Below are 13,053 nucleotides of genomic sequence, written 5' to 3'. Positions count from 1 at the left end.
CTAATACTTCACACTATGTCATTTATTACTGTTTGTTATAGCTAATTCAGATCTCTCTATAGTCTAGGCATTGTGTTAGTCACAACTGCTTAAAAAAGGGCGTGTGGGGAGTGTCATTTCAAAGCTATTCATAGATAAAACATCGTTATTGGATGTTTCTTTTCATTTGTTCAGTTTTCTGAATAATCTCAAGAAATTCACCTTCTTAAAAACAAATTAGAATAGAAGACATTGTACATTATTGTATTTATTTTTGGTCTTTCTTGAAAATACAAAACAAAAACACAAAAAACATTACAAAACATTCTTTAACCAAGGTGACATAGGCTATATATATATATATATATATATATATATATATATATATATGAATAAGTAAAAACACAATGTAATTCAGTCAGTAATGATGCAACCTTGAGGTAACAAGCAATAGAAGATTCTTTTCAGGTTCCTTACCAAATGACTCATAAGTTACTATATATTCAGTAGTGTTATCAAATAAGTCTGAGCTATAAATTGACCACATTAATCAATTTTACATTTTAAAACATGTTAGCAATGATCATTCTTTGAGACCGTTTAGGTGTCCAAACTTAAAAAAAAAACAAAAAAAAAAAAACAATAATAATAATAAAAAAAATTGTTCTGGCATGCTCTCAGCACCAATACATTGGGTTGTTCAGCAGCTCAACCAACCAATCTATACACACACACAGGCAAATATGTGCAACAATTATCTGTAGCGAGAGCATGAGGAATGAAAATCTAATCCGAACAGAAATGGCATGTGTATTTGAGGCACTAAATCAAACATACCCAACCCCACCTCCAAATACAAAGTGGCAGTAGAGCAACACTTATATTGATAGAAACGCATCAGTGACACTAATAAAATTATAATAAATGAAATGTAAGAATTAAAAAAACTTTCCATTGAAAATGCAATTTATATGTTCTATGAAATAATAGTAAAGACACTGCATTTGAAATGTGTAGTTACTGCTATCACCCTAATCCTTTGGATCTTGCTTTTGTTAAACTTTTGATGATTTTTCATCAATTAGGGCAGGTAGATTCAGCTAGCATTATTATCAGTATATACATGCATTCAATTCAACATGTTCCAAATGCAAATTAATCCCACCTCCCTTCTCTTTTTACCACTTTAAGAGTTAAATGCTATAAAAACTGCAAGACAGTCCACAAAACACAAGTCTGCATGAAGAGCTAGTCTTCAGATGAGATATGCTGTAAGAACACAAGTAATGCTAACAAGTGTAGTCTGAATGGAAAAGTTCTCATTCCCATTCCATAATTTTCTTTCCTCTGTCAACTGACTTCAGATTCACATTATGCTTGGAAGGAAGAACGACTGGCTGGAAACACATGTGGCATCAGCCCGACTGTAGCTGTAAAATACTGGGCTGTGCGAATGCATATCTACCATTTTCTGACCTGGGGAAAAAAGGAAATATCCATTATTGAAAAAAAACTCTTCAAGTGTCTAATTGACATATATTTACATGCTTAGTGTGTGTCTTGTTGGACTGTGAAATGTATTTGTACTTACAGTGTCATTTGTTCACCACTGTGGGGGCACATAGCTGTAAGTGGGTGTGCCTGGGGGCCGATATGTGGGCACTGTGACAGGGTGAGGAGCTACAGGAGTTGGGGAGTGAGTCGTTAATAAAGTCCCTGTGAAGAAGACACAAAAGTCATACAAAGTAGGAATCACTTTACAATTACAGTCCAAGGCAGTCAACATAAATTAACTATGGGGAATAGAAGAGAACATACTAGGTTCTAACAATAAAGAAACTTAGGTGTGGCATGCTAAACAAAATTGTATATTTAAGTCTGCTGGTGTGGGTATGCTCTCACTTTAACAGAATGGTTTGTCATTCACAGGTTTTAAACACATTTGAATCAATATTTAAATTATTAGAATAGGATTTTATTCAAGTTTGCTAAAAAAAAAAATCATAATAAAAATTATCAATGTTTTGGCCTGGTATTATGAGAAATTTTACAATATGGATCATGAAACAAGCACAACAGTAAAACACAAAACACATCACAAGAATTAAGATATTAAACTGAACTAGATAAGATAAATGGAACACTGCATACACAAATATAAAAATACAAAACATATAAATTCAGGTACAGGATAAGGTAGAAGAATATAATGATGGAATCACCTAGTAATTTGCAAAAGAATTAAAAAATTTACTAATCATAAGCACAAGTTAACAAATACCAATTAGTGTGCACTTAAAGGGAGTGCTTACAGACCCTCATAAGGCTGTTGGACTTAGCTAACAGAAAGCAAATCTGGCCCAACAAGGAGTTGTGAACAAAAGTAACGGAAGGGCTTATAAAACCCCTTTAAATAGAAAATTCAAAACAATGTGACAAAAGATGTTGGATGTTTTTGGGAGATGAATCCTGCCAAAATTAAAACTGAAATGACAATAAAATGAAAATGCAAATACCATAATAATAATGAAATTAAATAACTTGACCACCTGTATACATTATGATCAGTCTATTTTCATTCTAAAAACAGATTAGATTAGATAGAGCAAACAATTTTTTTTTTGAAACCTAAACAAATTCACAAAGAATAAAATATGGTCCATGTTTTTATTTTTCTCAAACTGAAGTTTCTCAAACCGTCATCAAGACAACTTGATGCATAAATGCAAAAGGTGCATAAATACAAAGTAGTCACTCATTTTTTAATACGTGCTCTAGTAGGTTTACAGTTTTCAGAGCTGTTAGTTAGCATGATGGTTTTAGAACCACAGTCTGAAAGAATTGTACACATGGCAAGAATGAGACTATCTTCTTCAGACATTTCTGTCCGCGCTTTGGAAATTGACGGTCAAGCCATCAAATCTGAGTGCATGTATAGGCAACATTAAGTTTATTTATTACAGCACAACATCTGCTTTAGAACAGAGAGAATCAGAAACCCATGACATTTGAGCATTAATGTCTCTGTTACTAGATCACTAATTGCATGCAATAATAAATTGGACTAAAATGGTGATAATTTTCATTTCAAACATCACTGTATTGATGCAAAACATGCATTGCTTATTTTATATAATTATGTATCTTGTCCATTTGTTTATATGTATTTTAGCAAAATGAGTTGATAGCTAAGGGGTCCCTCTGTTTAAGGACAGTGGAATAGTTCCCGCAACAAAGCAAGAATTGGATATTAATTTATTTATATTTTGTACAGTAAAATTTAACCAGTATTTCTACGTGCATCAGTATTCATTTCATTTGCCCTGTAACTACATTTCATTTGCCCTGTACTTGTACTCTGCACAATGACAATAAAGTTGAATCTAATCTAATCTAATTACCATTCAAAGCCAGTTAAGTGTTACTCATGCTGGCAAGAAATGTGTGTGTGTATACATACATACACACACACAAACACATATGGGAACAATATATGTAAATTTATGTAATAACAATGCGAAATACCTTCTTGCCATGCAATTGTTTCAGAGTGTGGTTCTAAAGCCATCCTGCTAACTATCATCTCCGAAATCAGTAAACTTACAACAGCAAGCGTTTATATAAATAAAATAAATAAATAAATAAAAAGTGAGCGCTTTGTATAGACAAGCCTCGAGTTGCCTTGACGATGGTTTGAGAAAAATAAAAAGACAGACAGTTTTTCTGTTTCTTATTCTTTGTGAATGTATTTTTATTTAAAAATACATTATCAAAATAAGGAACATGGGGTCAGGAATGGGAGCTCTTTTTAGGAATATGTGGGCAGTAATTTTTACTTCATCTTTATTCATTCTTTCTGGTTTATGCACCCATAACAATCTACTTTGGAGCACAAGATTACATTTTGTTTTCAATATGTTGTGTGAGTCTGTGGTGTATGTTGAGGAACCTAGTTTGGAATCTATTTCCCCCCCAATGGAATCACACAAGCCTAATGATCTAATTGGTCTTTATTCTCTATGATAGTAATGTAATTATTTTTCTATATTTAATTATTTATTTTAAGAGTCTGTTAATTTAATCACATGGAGAATGTGTTTCCCCAGGACACTGTGCTAACATTAGATCCCAGTGTTTCAGCTCTTACCTGCTGCTCTCAGATCCTGCAAAACAACCGTAGGAGGAACTCTGCCTCCATTGGCTGCCAGACTGAATGACAGCTAAAGGCCAAAAGTCAGAACACCTTCGCGATCTTTGCAAGGTCGTCTTTGCAAGGTCGCATACTTTCTGCGGTTTCATTTTACCTGTCATGTACTCTCCTCTACTACGGCAAGCCATTTTGACATTAAATCGTGCAACAGGATTTACATTATAGATATCTGCAATTCATTTATGACTACACAATTCTAAATTAAGATATCTCTAATTATATTTTGACTAGGCGAAATAACAAATTGAGATATAATTAATCACATTTTGACTGGTGTAAATGACGTCAAATTTACAATCGACTTCAATGGCAAGCGGTTTTAGGTTTAAATCTTTTTTTTTCTTGATAACAAGAATCCAATTTACACATGTGAAAATTCAAATGTTACTAGAAAATAAGCTATGTTGACTAGTAAGAATTTAAATCTTACTAATAAGATTTCAATTGTCTCGTTAAAATTGAATTTCTGATATCAGAATATAAATTTTCTCTAGTAAAAATAAAATTTTAGAATTGAATTTTTACTAGTGAAAATTAATTTTCTGATATCAAGAATTGAAATTTTACTAGTGAAAATATTATTTTTAGTAAAATTATACATTTCACATGTAATTTCATAGATTTTACCTGTGAGATTACTAGTAAAAAAAAAATCACTAGTAAAGATTATAGTTGGTATTTTTACTTGTAAAAATGTAACATAAATTAATTTTTAGTTAATTTAATTTAATTAATTTTTATAAATTTAATTCTTACTAGTATAAATAAATTTATTAGTAGTGGAAATTGAAATCTTACTAGTAAAAATGTATTATTTGATATCAAGCATTACATTCTCACCAGTAAAAAAAATCAATTCTTTGTATCAAAAAATTAATATTTACTAGTGAAAATTGAATTTTTGATATCAAGAATTAAATTGTTACTTGTGAAAATTACATTTTGTAAGTCAAGAATTGATTTTTTACTAGTAAAAATGTTTCCCCCATTAAAATGAATTTAAGATATCTAAAACTAAATTCCAGCTCCAGGGACCTGGAGGTTGTGGGCTGAAGTCCCGCTCCAGGTCTGCGAGGAGTTTGGTGTGTTCTCCCCATGTCCACATGGGTTTCCGCTGGGTTCTCCGGTTTCCTCCCACGGTTTTAAAACAACTTGCCATAGTTTTGACTAGTCATTATTTTCATTCAAGATATCTACAATTTAGTTTCAGATATCTTAAAATATATTTAAATTATTTTTTCTTGATATCAAGACTTACACATGAAAATTTTGTTGTTACTAGTAAAAGAGTTTAAACCTTACTAGTACAATTTCAATTGTCACTAGTGAAGATTGAATGTCTGATATCAGGAATGTAATATTTTCTTACTTAATTACTTATTTACTTACTTAATTAATTAAATGAAATCATAATTTTATTGTAGATACCTGAAATGAAAGTTTAAGATGAAATGAAAGCTTAAGTCAATAATTAATTTCAGATATCTTGAAATGGAGCTTCCACTGAACTCAATGGTAAATTTGACATCATTTACAAAGTGTATGTCAAAATTTGACTATAATCATAGTCAAAATGTAATTAAAGATATCTCAGACTGTTACTTTGCCTAGTCAAAATATAATTAGAGATATCTCAATTTATAATTGTGTCTAGTCATAAATGAATTGCAGATATTTATAATGTAAATCCAATCGCATGATTTAACGTTAAAACGGCTTGCCATATTAAGCCTGGCTGCTCATTGGCTTAATTAAAATGACTGACATCAATAACCTGGAGTGTAATGAATAAAAACTTGGGGGGGAGAAAAAAAAAAAAAATAAATAAAAAAAAAACTATGAGAAGCGCATTTTACGTTTGGGGGCCGTGTAGTATCTGCCCCTCCCTCCGACTGAGGGAGAGAAACTTGTTTCTCAAACAAATAACAGTCTAACCTCAGAAATATGGAACAAAATGTGCCCAGTATCGGTTTAATATGGAACACGTATTTTACTGTCCACATACGATTCCGTATTTTACGAAACGGTTGGCAACATTACCTGGGGTTCTGCTTCTGCTTCACCCAGCGAGCAAACGCTACTTCTACTTGCAAGAGAGAAAGAGTGCAGAGTATTGCACTATGGACATTCCAAAACACTTAACGCTGGGTGAAGCAGACCCACTACGGCTCGGTGAGGTAGACCCTTGCGGCTAACTGCTGTGACCATGCAGCTTTGAGGGGGTTATATGAGAAGCAGGAAGGGTAGCCCTGCCCACTCCACCCAGTGCTAATCAGCATATATTTGCATGTTGTTCAGCCTGAAAATGAAAAATGAAATCGGCTGTAGGTGGCACTTTTCGTTTTCATTTTCTATTCGTCAGTGTAAACACCTACAGAGCTGAAAAACTGTCACTCTGACTTTTATTTTACATTTTTCATTTAAATATTGCCCCCTTATTTGCATTCTGCAATTGAAAAGGAAAAGCTAAATGCATTTCATTTAAATTTTGACTCTTATTATCCAGCTTTTACAATTTGGATTTGACCATGAAATAGTTTTGTAAATGAAATGACAAAAAGCTTTCATTTTAATTTTGTCAGTGCCTAAAAGTAAAAATTCAGAAATATAGCTTCATCAGTGATGTCAACATAAATGTGTTAATGCACATGATTAATCTGGAAAATTTTCAGCTACATATTTCTATTCTAATTCACTTTTTTTTTTTTTTTTTTTTTTACAGAGCCTGATATATTAGCAGTTTTATTCAGTAACAATCACATAAATGCTACTGCTGAGTTCAGAAGTTAGATGACATTATATATTTGCTAAAACATGTATTAAAATAAACGTCTACGATTAAAGTAAACTGAAGTTCTGTCTGATATGTTCACATTTGTAAGCTTAGTGTATTTTAAGGTGGAACAGTATGTTTGAGGAGAAAAACGACTTGTTTGTATGTGGCTGAAGTTGAACTTGTCTGTAAGGTTTTGTTCACTGTTTGAATTACCATAAAGACTCATTTGTATTTTTCGTATTGTAGCATTTTGGTCTATTTATTTTCTCCTGAATTTAGAGTGGGTTCCAACCTAAATAATCTGAAACAGCAAAAATAAGTGCATTTTACCCACCTATCGAGTAGGAAAAAAACAATGACCTTGTCTCCTTTCAAGATTTTCAACATTTGGAGGGCTCTTTGCCGTATTTCTGCCATGAGCAAAGACAGAGGAAGCCTAGCATGTCTGACCATTATTTCTTTTTATTTATTTTTAACTGACACCAGTTTCCCGTGTGCAAACAGACTGGAGAGCTAGCAAATCATGAAGAAACTATATAAAAATATTTTTTGATTACAATCGTTCTTGATTAAATCTCTTAATTGACTCTGAATCTCTTAGCCCTCTTATTTCTCTCTGACAAAGACGCACTGGCTGTGAGATGTTCAGCATGTTTTCTCCTACTTCCTTTCATCTACACATTTATCTTATAAAGTTGTTGAAACTAGAATATGGAGGTGCATGTGCTGCACTGCAGTAGCCTTCATTTTTTAAATTAATGCTTCCGAGCTTCTTAATGGTTTATGCTAAAGCTCTCCCTGAAACTTTTTCTCCCTGACACTCCGTAAATGTTGAGATTCTAACAAACAAATTATAAACATCCAGCATACCACTCTACATATTAATGTTGTATCTCCCTCCCAAAACTACAAGGAGGAACCAGTACTTTTGTTGTGATGAAAGACATTATGTTTAACTGATTGACACCACTGGGGTTTTATCCATGGGTGTTTTGATTAAATTATTACCAACAGCTACTTTTCTTGCATAACATTGCTGTAGTGATATTTTGAATTATATTAATATGATATTAATGATATTACTGCATTAAGCTTTCTTACTTACCAGCGGACATTGCCATAGTAGTGCCTGCTACCATTCCCATGGTGACTCCATTTGGACGAGGAGGAGGGATAGGGGGAGCATAAATAGCAGCTGGCATGCCATTGGGCTGAACCACTGTAGTATGATGAATTACATGGGGCGGGGCCGCATAGAGGGGCTGTGTGTAATAAGTGCCTTGCTGCTGTGAAGAAGAAAACTCATGTTTTATATGAACTGTGGGATCTACTTGTTCATGGATAAAAAAAGAAGACTTCTATAAGAACACAAACCATAGAAATTCCTATCATTTTTAGACACTTACTTGAGCATAAGGATTCTGCTGAGGATAGGAGCTCCTCACAGGGTACACAGCAGCAGGGTAAGGATTGGGTGATGAGGAGTAAGGGGGGACAGCACCTGTTGTTGGGGAGCAGGACATTTTGAATGGTGTACCTGGACTATAACCTAGAAAATTGCAAAACAAGCGTTAAACACCCACTTTAACACATTGTGATAAAGTAAACATACTCACACAATAAAAGCAAATAGCTCAGCAGTGAATTAAACAGTATGTAAGATCTGGTATTTTGATCCTGCGCTCACACATGCAGTGTAATTTGCTTTTACAACTTTATCATGAACTCAAAGTGAACTGTGGGGGGTGGGGGGGACGGTCCCTACCCTCCTCCAAGAGTTACATAGTGCAGTTTCTGTAGTGCTGATCCTACAGTAGCAACAACAAAGGCCCTGTTCTCCCCATTACAAGCCAATGAAGTAACACAATGACTCTGAAGCTGTAATTGTACAAATATTATCTATATATTCCTTTAAGTAATTCTGTGTTAATAAATGGTCCATATATTGTCTAAGTGGCCTTATACTTAGGACTGAAATTAGTCTGTGTCCTAAAACACAATGCATGAAGAAACCCTTTCGAAATAGGCTGCTTTCACAACCTCATAATTGAGACAACAAACAGTAATTTGGTCTCGTTGTGAAACAAACTTGTTACACACAGGAAGTTACATACAGCAAGGGCTTGAGAGTACTACCAGGGAAGTTTATTTATAGAGAACCTTTGCTGGTTGCTTTTAAGAAACTCTATAAGGAAAGTACAAAGATCTTTTAAAAAAATATATATGAATTCATTTAAAAAGGTAATTTAAATATTTGATTTTGTAAGGCTAATGTTCAATAGTAATTAAAGAAAATGTTAGCATGAATAACTATAGCAGCTAAAACACAGGTTAATAAATTATGAAACACCGTTAGGTTTTTTAATTGATTCATTCAGGTGTAAGGCCTGTGTGATCACAGCTCTGTCATTTTCCAAACTAGTTAATGTCAGCATCATAACCCTGAAGATCTAAAAATATGTGCCATGTTTTTAAAAAAAATAATAAAACAATTTGGATGCTGTGCAAATTGTGGATAAAACAAAATGCAATGATGTGCAAATCATATAACAGTCAAGTTAATTGAAAATCCTATAAAAACTAAATTTCAATTGTTCAAACAGAGAAAGATATTTTTCATTCATTTATTTATTTAATACACAAATCTGCCCATTTTATACTTGACGACAGCAACACATTCCAAAAGAATCTGCCTCATTGACATGGTTACCACTGTGTTGCAATATCTCTTCTTTTAATATCACTCAATGTTTGGGAACTGAGGAGACCAACTGCTGTAAAAAAGTGAAAATATTGCCCATTCTTGCTTGTTATAGGCTTTCAGTTGCACATCTGCTCGGGTCTCCATTCTAAGGTATTTCATGTTTCATAAAATACAAATTGTATTCAGTGAATCACAGGTCTGTACTATTTCAGCACCTGTAATCTTTTGCCAAGAACCCTCACTGCAATCCATGCAGAATGTGGATTGGAAGTTGTCTTACTGAAAAAGACATTGGCTAGATGGCAGCATTTTCCTCCAAAACTGTGCCACCACAGATGTGCACATCATTTATGTCTTGTGAACTAAGGCCCCCCATAGAATCATGCAAGCTGGCTTTTGAACAGTGTGCCAGATGGTCTCACTCCTCTTTAGCCAAGATCACACTTTACAAAAACTCAGGCCCAGACAAGACAGTATTTCTGTCTATCAAATTAATAGAAAAATCCTTTCACTGCATTTGTGAGTTTTAACTTGTAGGTGTTGATGCAGTGATTAATTGTTTATAAAGACAATGGTTTTGACTAATGTTTCTGTTCATGTTCCTTCTGAACATGTTCCATGTTTTTTCCTCAGTTTTTAATATATTAAATATTGTGTTTATACTATTTTAAATTAATTACATGATTTAAATTATTTGCAAATCAATCATTGTGTTCTGGTTTTATTTATGTTTTGACCAGACACATTCCTTTAGTGTGGAACAATCTTTGCAATTATGGCTGTTCCAAATGCAATTATACCACTTTAGAAAACAATTTCCATTAAAATGTCTGGCATTGGCTGCTATAGTTTTTTCCCATTATCAAATAAACTTTTGAGAAAAAATTGCTGAGACAAATTAGACAGATTATATTTTGTATCTCTTTACGCAGAAGCTCAACGATTCTTGATAGTGAAACCTGTATTATTTAAACCTTGCTCCTATGATACAAACTGGTTGAAGCCTTAAATTACACGGGACTGGGCATAAGATGTTGCTAAAAACTATTTTAGGAGACATAAGCTTCTCTTACCTGTTGGAAAAGCTGGGTTAGCTCCAGGGTACACGTTAGGAGAGTATGCAGGAGCAGCTGCTGCATAACCAACAGGAAAACCAGCTGCAATTGCAAATAACACAAGACAGGTCTAATCATTTAAATTAAGAAGCTGGTAAAAATAAGAAAGGGCATAGCATTCACACCTACAAAACATGTATTCTACAGGAATCCCTTTAATGTACAGAGTTCTCTTCAGTGTTTACCTGGGTATCCTATTCCTTTAGGGTTGGCATAAGGAACCCCTGTAGGTGCAGGGCTGTAAACAGGGTTCATGGTGTTGAATCTGTTCCTTAAAAACAATACACAAAACCATCAATGCCTTTTCCTGAAATGTCACAACCACTGGGGAGATATCACTTACAATAAGAATTTTTTTTAATCACTACAGGCAATTTAATTTGCAGTATGTATTAAAAGGGAGCAGGGAGTTAAATAACTAAATATAATCAGGACAATGTTTTCCAGACCTGCATATTAGAGGACAACACAAAAAAACAAGAGTGCCCAAAACAAGATTATTAAAAACAATAATGAAATAAGACAGAGTGAGAGAGAGAAAGACTTCTTCCATCTAGATTAGAATTATAAAGAAATAACAATATTAGTGTAGTAACTCAGTAGCAGAAATAACATCATGTGTAATAAAGTGTATCACTAGATTGAAGTCTGGCAGAACGTTTTGTCGATTTTCTACATCTCTCTCTGGACACTGAAATACTGTTAGCAATTTTATCTGACAGATGTGTACATATATATATATTTATGTATATGTTTACTTCTAATTAAACAAAACATTGTACTGAGACACCCTAAGTGCCATGTTTACGTTTTTTTCACTGTAAGTAATGTGGAAATCTATTTTCACTTAAACAATAAATAAGTGCTGAAACTTTAGCATTGCTATATGAAAAATGAATGTTAACGCTCCTTCAACATGCCGCTTATTATATAGCGAGCTAAACTTCCAACAATTAGCCTGAGCTCTTTAAAGCTCATGCTATGCCTTTTTGCGCCCGATTCTCATTTAATTTTTTTTAGTTCCACCTTATATTATGCAGCAGCAATTGGCAGTAACGGAAAGGAATATTCGAATGAGTTCGCTTCAGCCAATGAACGCCTGAAAGTGGATGCTGTCGCATTTAAGGTGGAACGGAAAATTCAGAGTATACAGTACAGTATTATTTAAGGTGGAACAAACAATTCGAATATGAAACTGGCGAATAAAGACCCAAGTTCAGCCTCATCTCTTTCTCACGACTAAACCGATGCCGCTCTTCATTGGCCGCGGATTAATATTTCACAGCGCACGTCGACCAAGAGTAGAACTTTGTCTAGGCCCACTGTTTCTCTCCGACCTGAGGTTAATTAGTGAAAACAAACTCTCAACACGCTGCGTCTCGCAGTGTCAGTAACTAGGCCGCTGTGTGCTGTTCCATCACACTCTCTCTCCTCCTCCTCCTCCTCCTCCTCCTCCTCCTCCTCTCCCACCAATGATCTCCCATTCACAGCTGCATTACATCCACCTCCCGACAACATTAACAGTAGCAGAAATAACAGCGAGAACAGCTCAGAACAGTCAAGTCTGACAAGATCTCGAGGTGGCAGCGGCGTTACTGATCACTTACGCCTCTCTCTCCTTGTGTCTGTATCCCTCTTTCTCTCTGTGTTTATGAGCTGTGTGCGGAGATAAGATGATGTGCGGCGACGTTGTACTTCTCCGTTTCTCCGCCACGAACGCTGCGCACTCAACGCCCTGCGTCACATCCGCATCCAGCACAGGAGCCCGCGGCCCGGAGAGAAGACGCAGCGCCGCCTCGTGTTCAGACAACCGCTGTAACGAGGATCTGTGTAGATCATAAGTTGTATCAAGTTGATACTGACAGTCTCGTGAGAACAAATTAATATAGGGTATTAACTCCATTGTGTGTCTTGGGCACACAATCCTGCAATAATCTGATGAGCTGGAGCAGCAGTTAAAATAGCCCCAACATTACAAACCATTCTTTTATGGAACAGAGTGGAGTTTTTGACAGCACATTAAAGCTGTCAGCTGTGAGAATAGGAACATCCAAAATGTTCTAGAGGTCAGGGGCTCATGTTCAACAAGGGTTCCCAGTCCCTCTTGTTAAACAGGTTTGTCTTTTCCTCCTCTACACAGGTTCAATTTTTAAACCACCTGGCTGTAATATTCAGGTGAAGTGAAGGCTTTGACTATTTGTATCAGGGTAGTATGATACAGCTGGCTTGTTTGTGATGGGCTGTTCATATCATTCTGAAAACTGTTCTA

The 13,053-nt window shown here is 34.7% G+C and overlaps 1 protein-coding gene across 6 annotated transcripts; it reads right to left on the bottom strand.

Moving 5' to 3' along the window:
* Positions 1–308: 308 nt before the first annotated feature.
* fam168b (family with sequence similarity 168 member B) lies at positions 309–12,559 on the bottom strand. 6 transcript variants are annotated; one of them, XM_066683257.1, is made up of 7 exons: positions 12,392–12,522; positions 10,970–11,055; positions 10,743–10,826; positions 8,372–8,514; positions 8,071–8,248; positions 1,571–1,695; positions 309–1,455 (listed from the first exon to the last, which is right to left on the bottom strand). In XM_066683257.1, the coding sequence occupies exons 2-6, from the start codon at positions 11,037–11,039 to the stop codon at positions 1,583–1,585; spliced, it is 588 nt and encodes a 195-aa protein (XP_066539354.1). In that variant the 5' UTR covers positions 11,040–11,055; positions 12,392–12,522; the 3' UTR covers positions 309–1,455; positions 1,571–1,582. The 6 variants fall into 6 exon arrangements, with proteins under 6 accessions (XP_066539354.1, XP_066539355.1, XP_066539353.1 ...); XM_066683258.1 differs by having other exon boundaries at positions 8,071–8,251; positions 8,372–8,466; XM_066683256.1 differs by lacking the exon at positions 12,392–12,522 and adding an exon at positions 11,965–12,168 and having other exon boundaries at positions 8,071–8,251.
* Between the last annotated feature and the right edge of the window lie 494 nt (positions 12,560–13,053).

Source organism: Hoplias malabaricus, chromosome 10, assembly GCF_029633855.1.
Source record: "Hoplias malabaricus isolate fHopMal1 chromosome 10, fHopMal1.hap1, whole genome shotgun sequence".
Classification (NCBI taxonomy): Eukaryota; Metazoa; Chordata; class Actinopteri; order Characiformes; family Erythrinidae; genus Hoplias; species Hoplias malabaricus.
The sequence above is the reverse complement of the archived record's forward strand: the minus strand, read 5'-3'. Positions and strand labels throughout refer to the sequence as shown.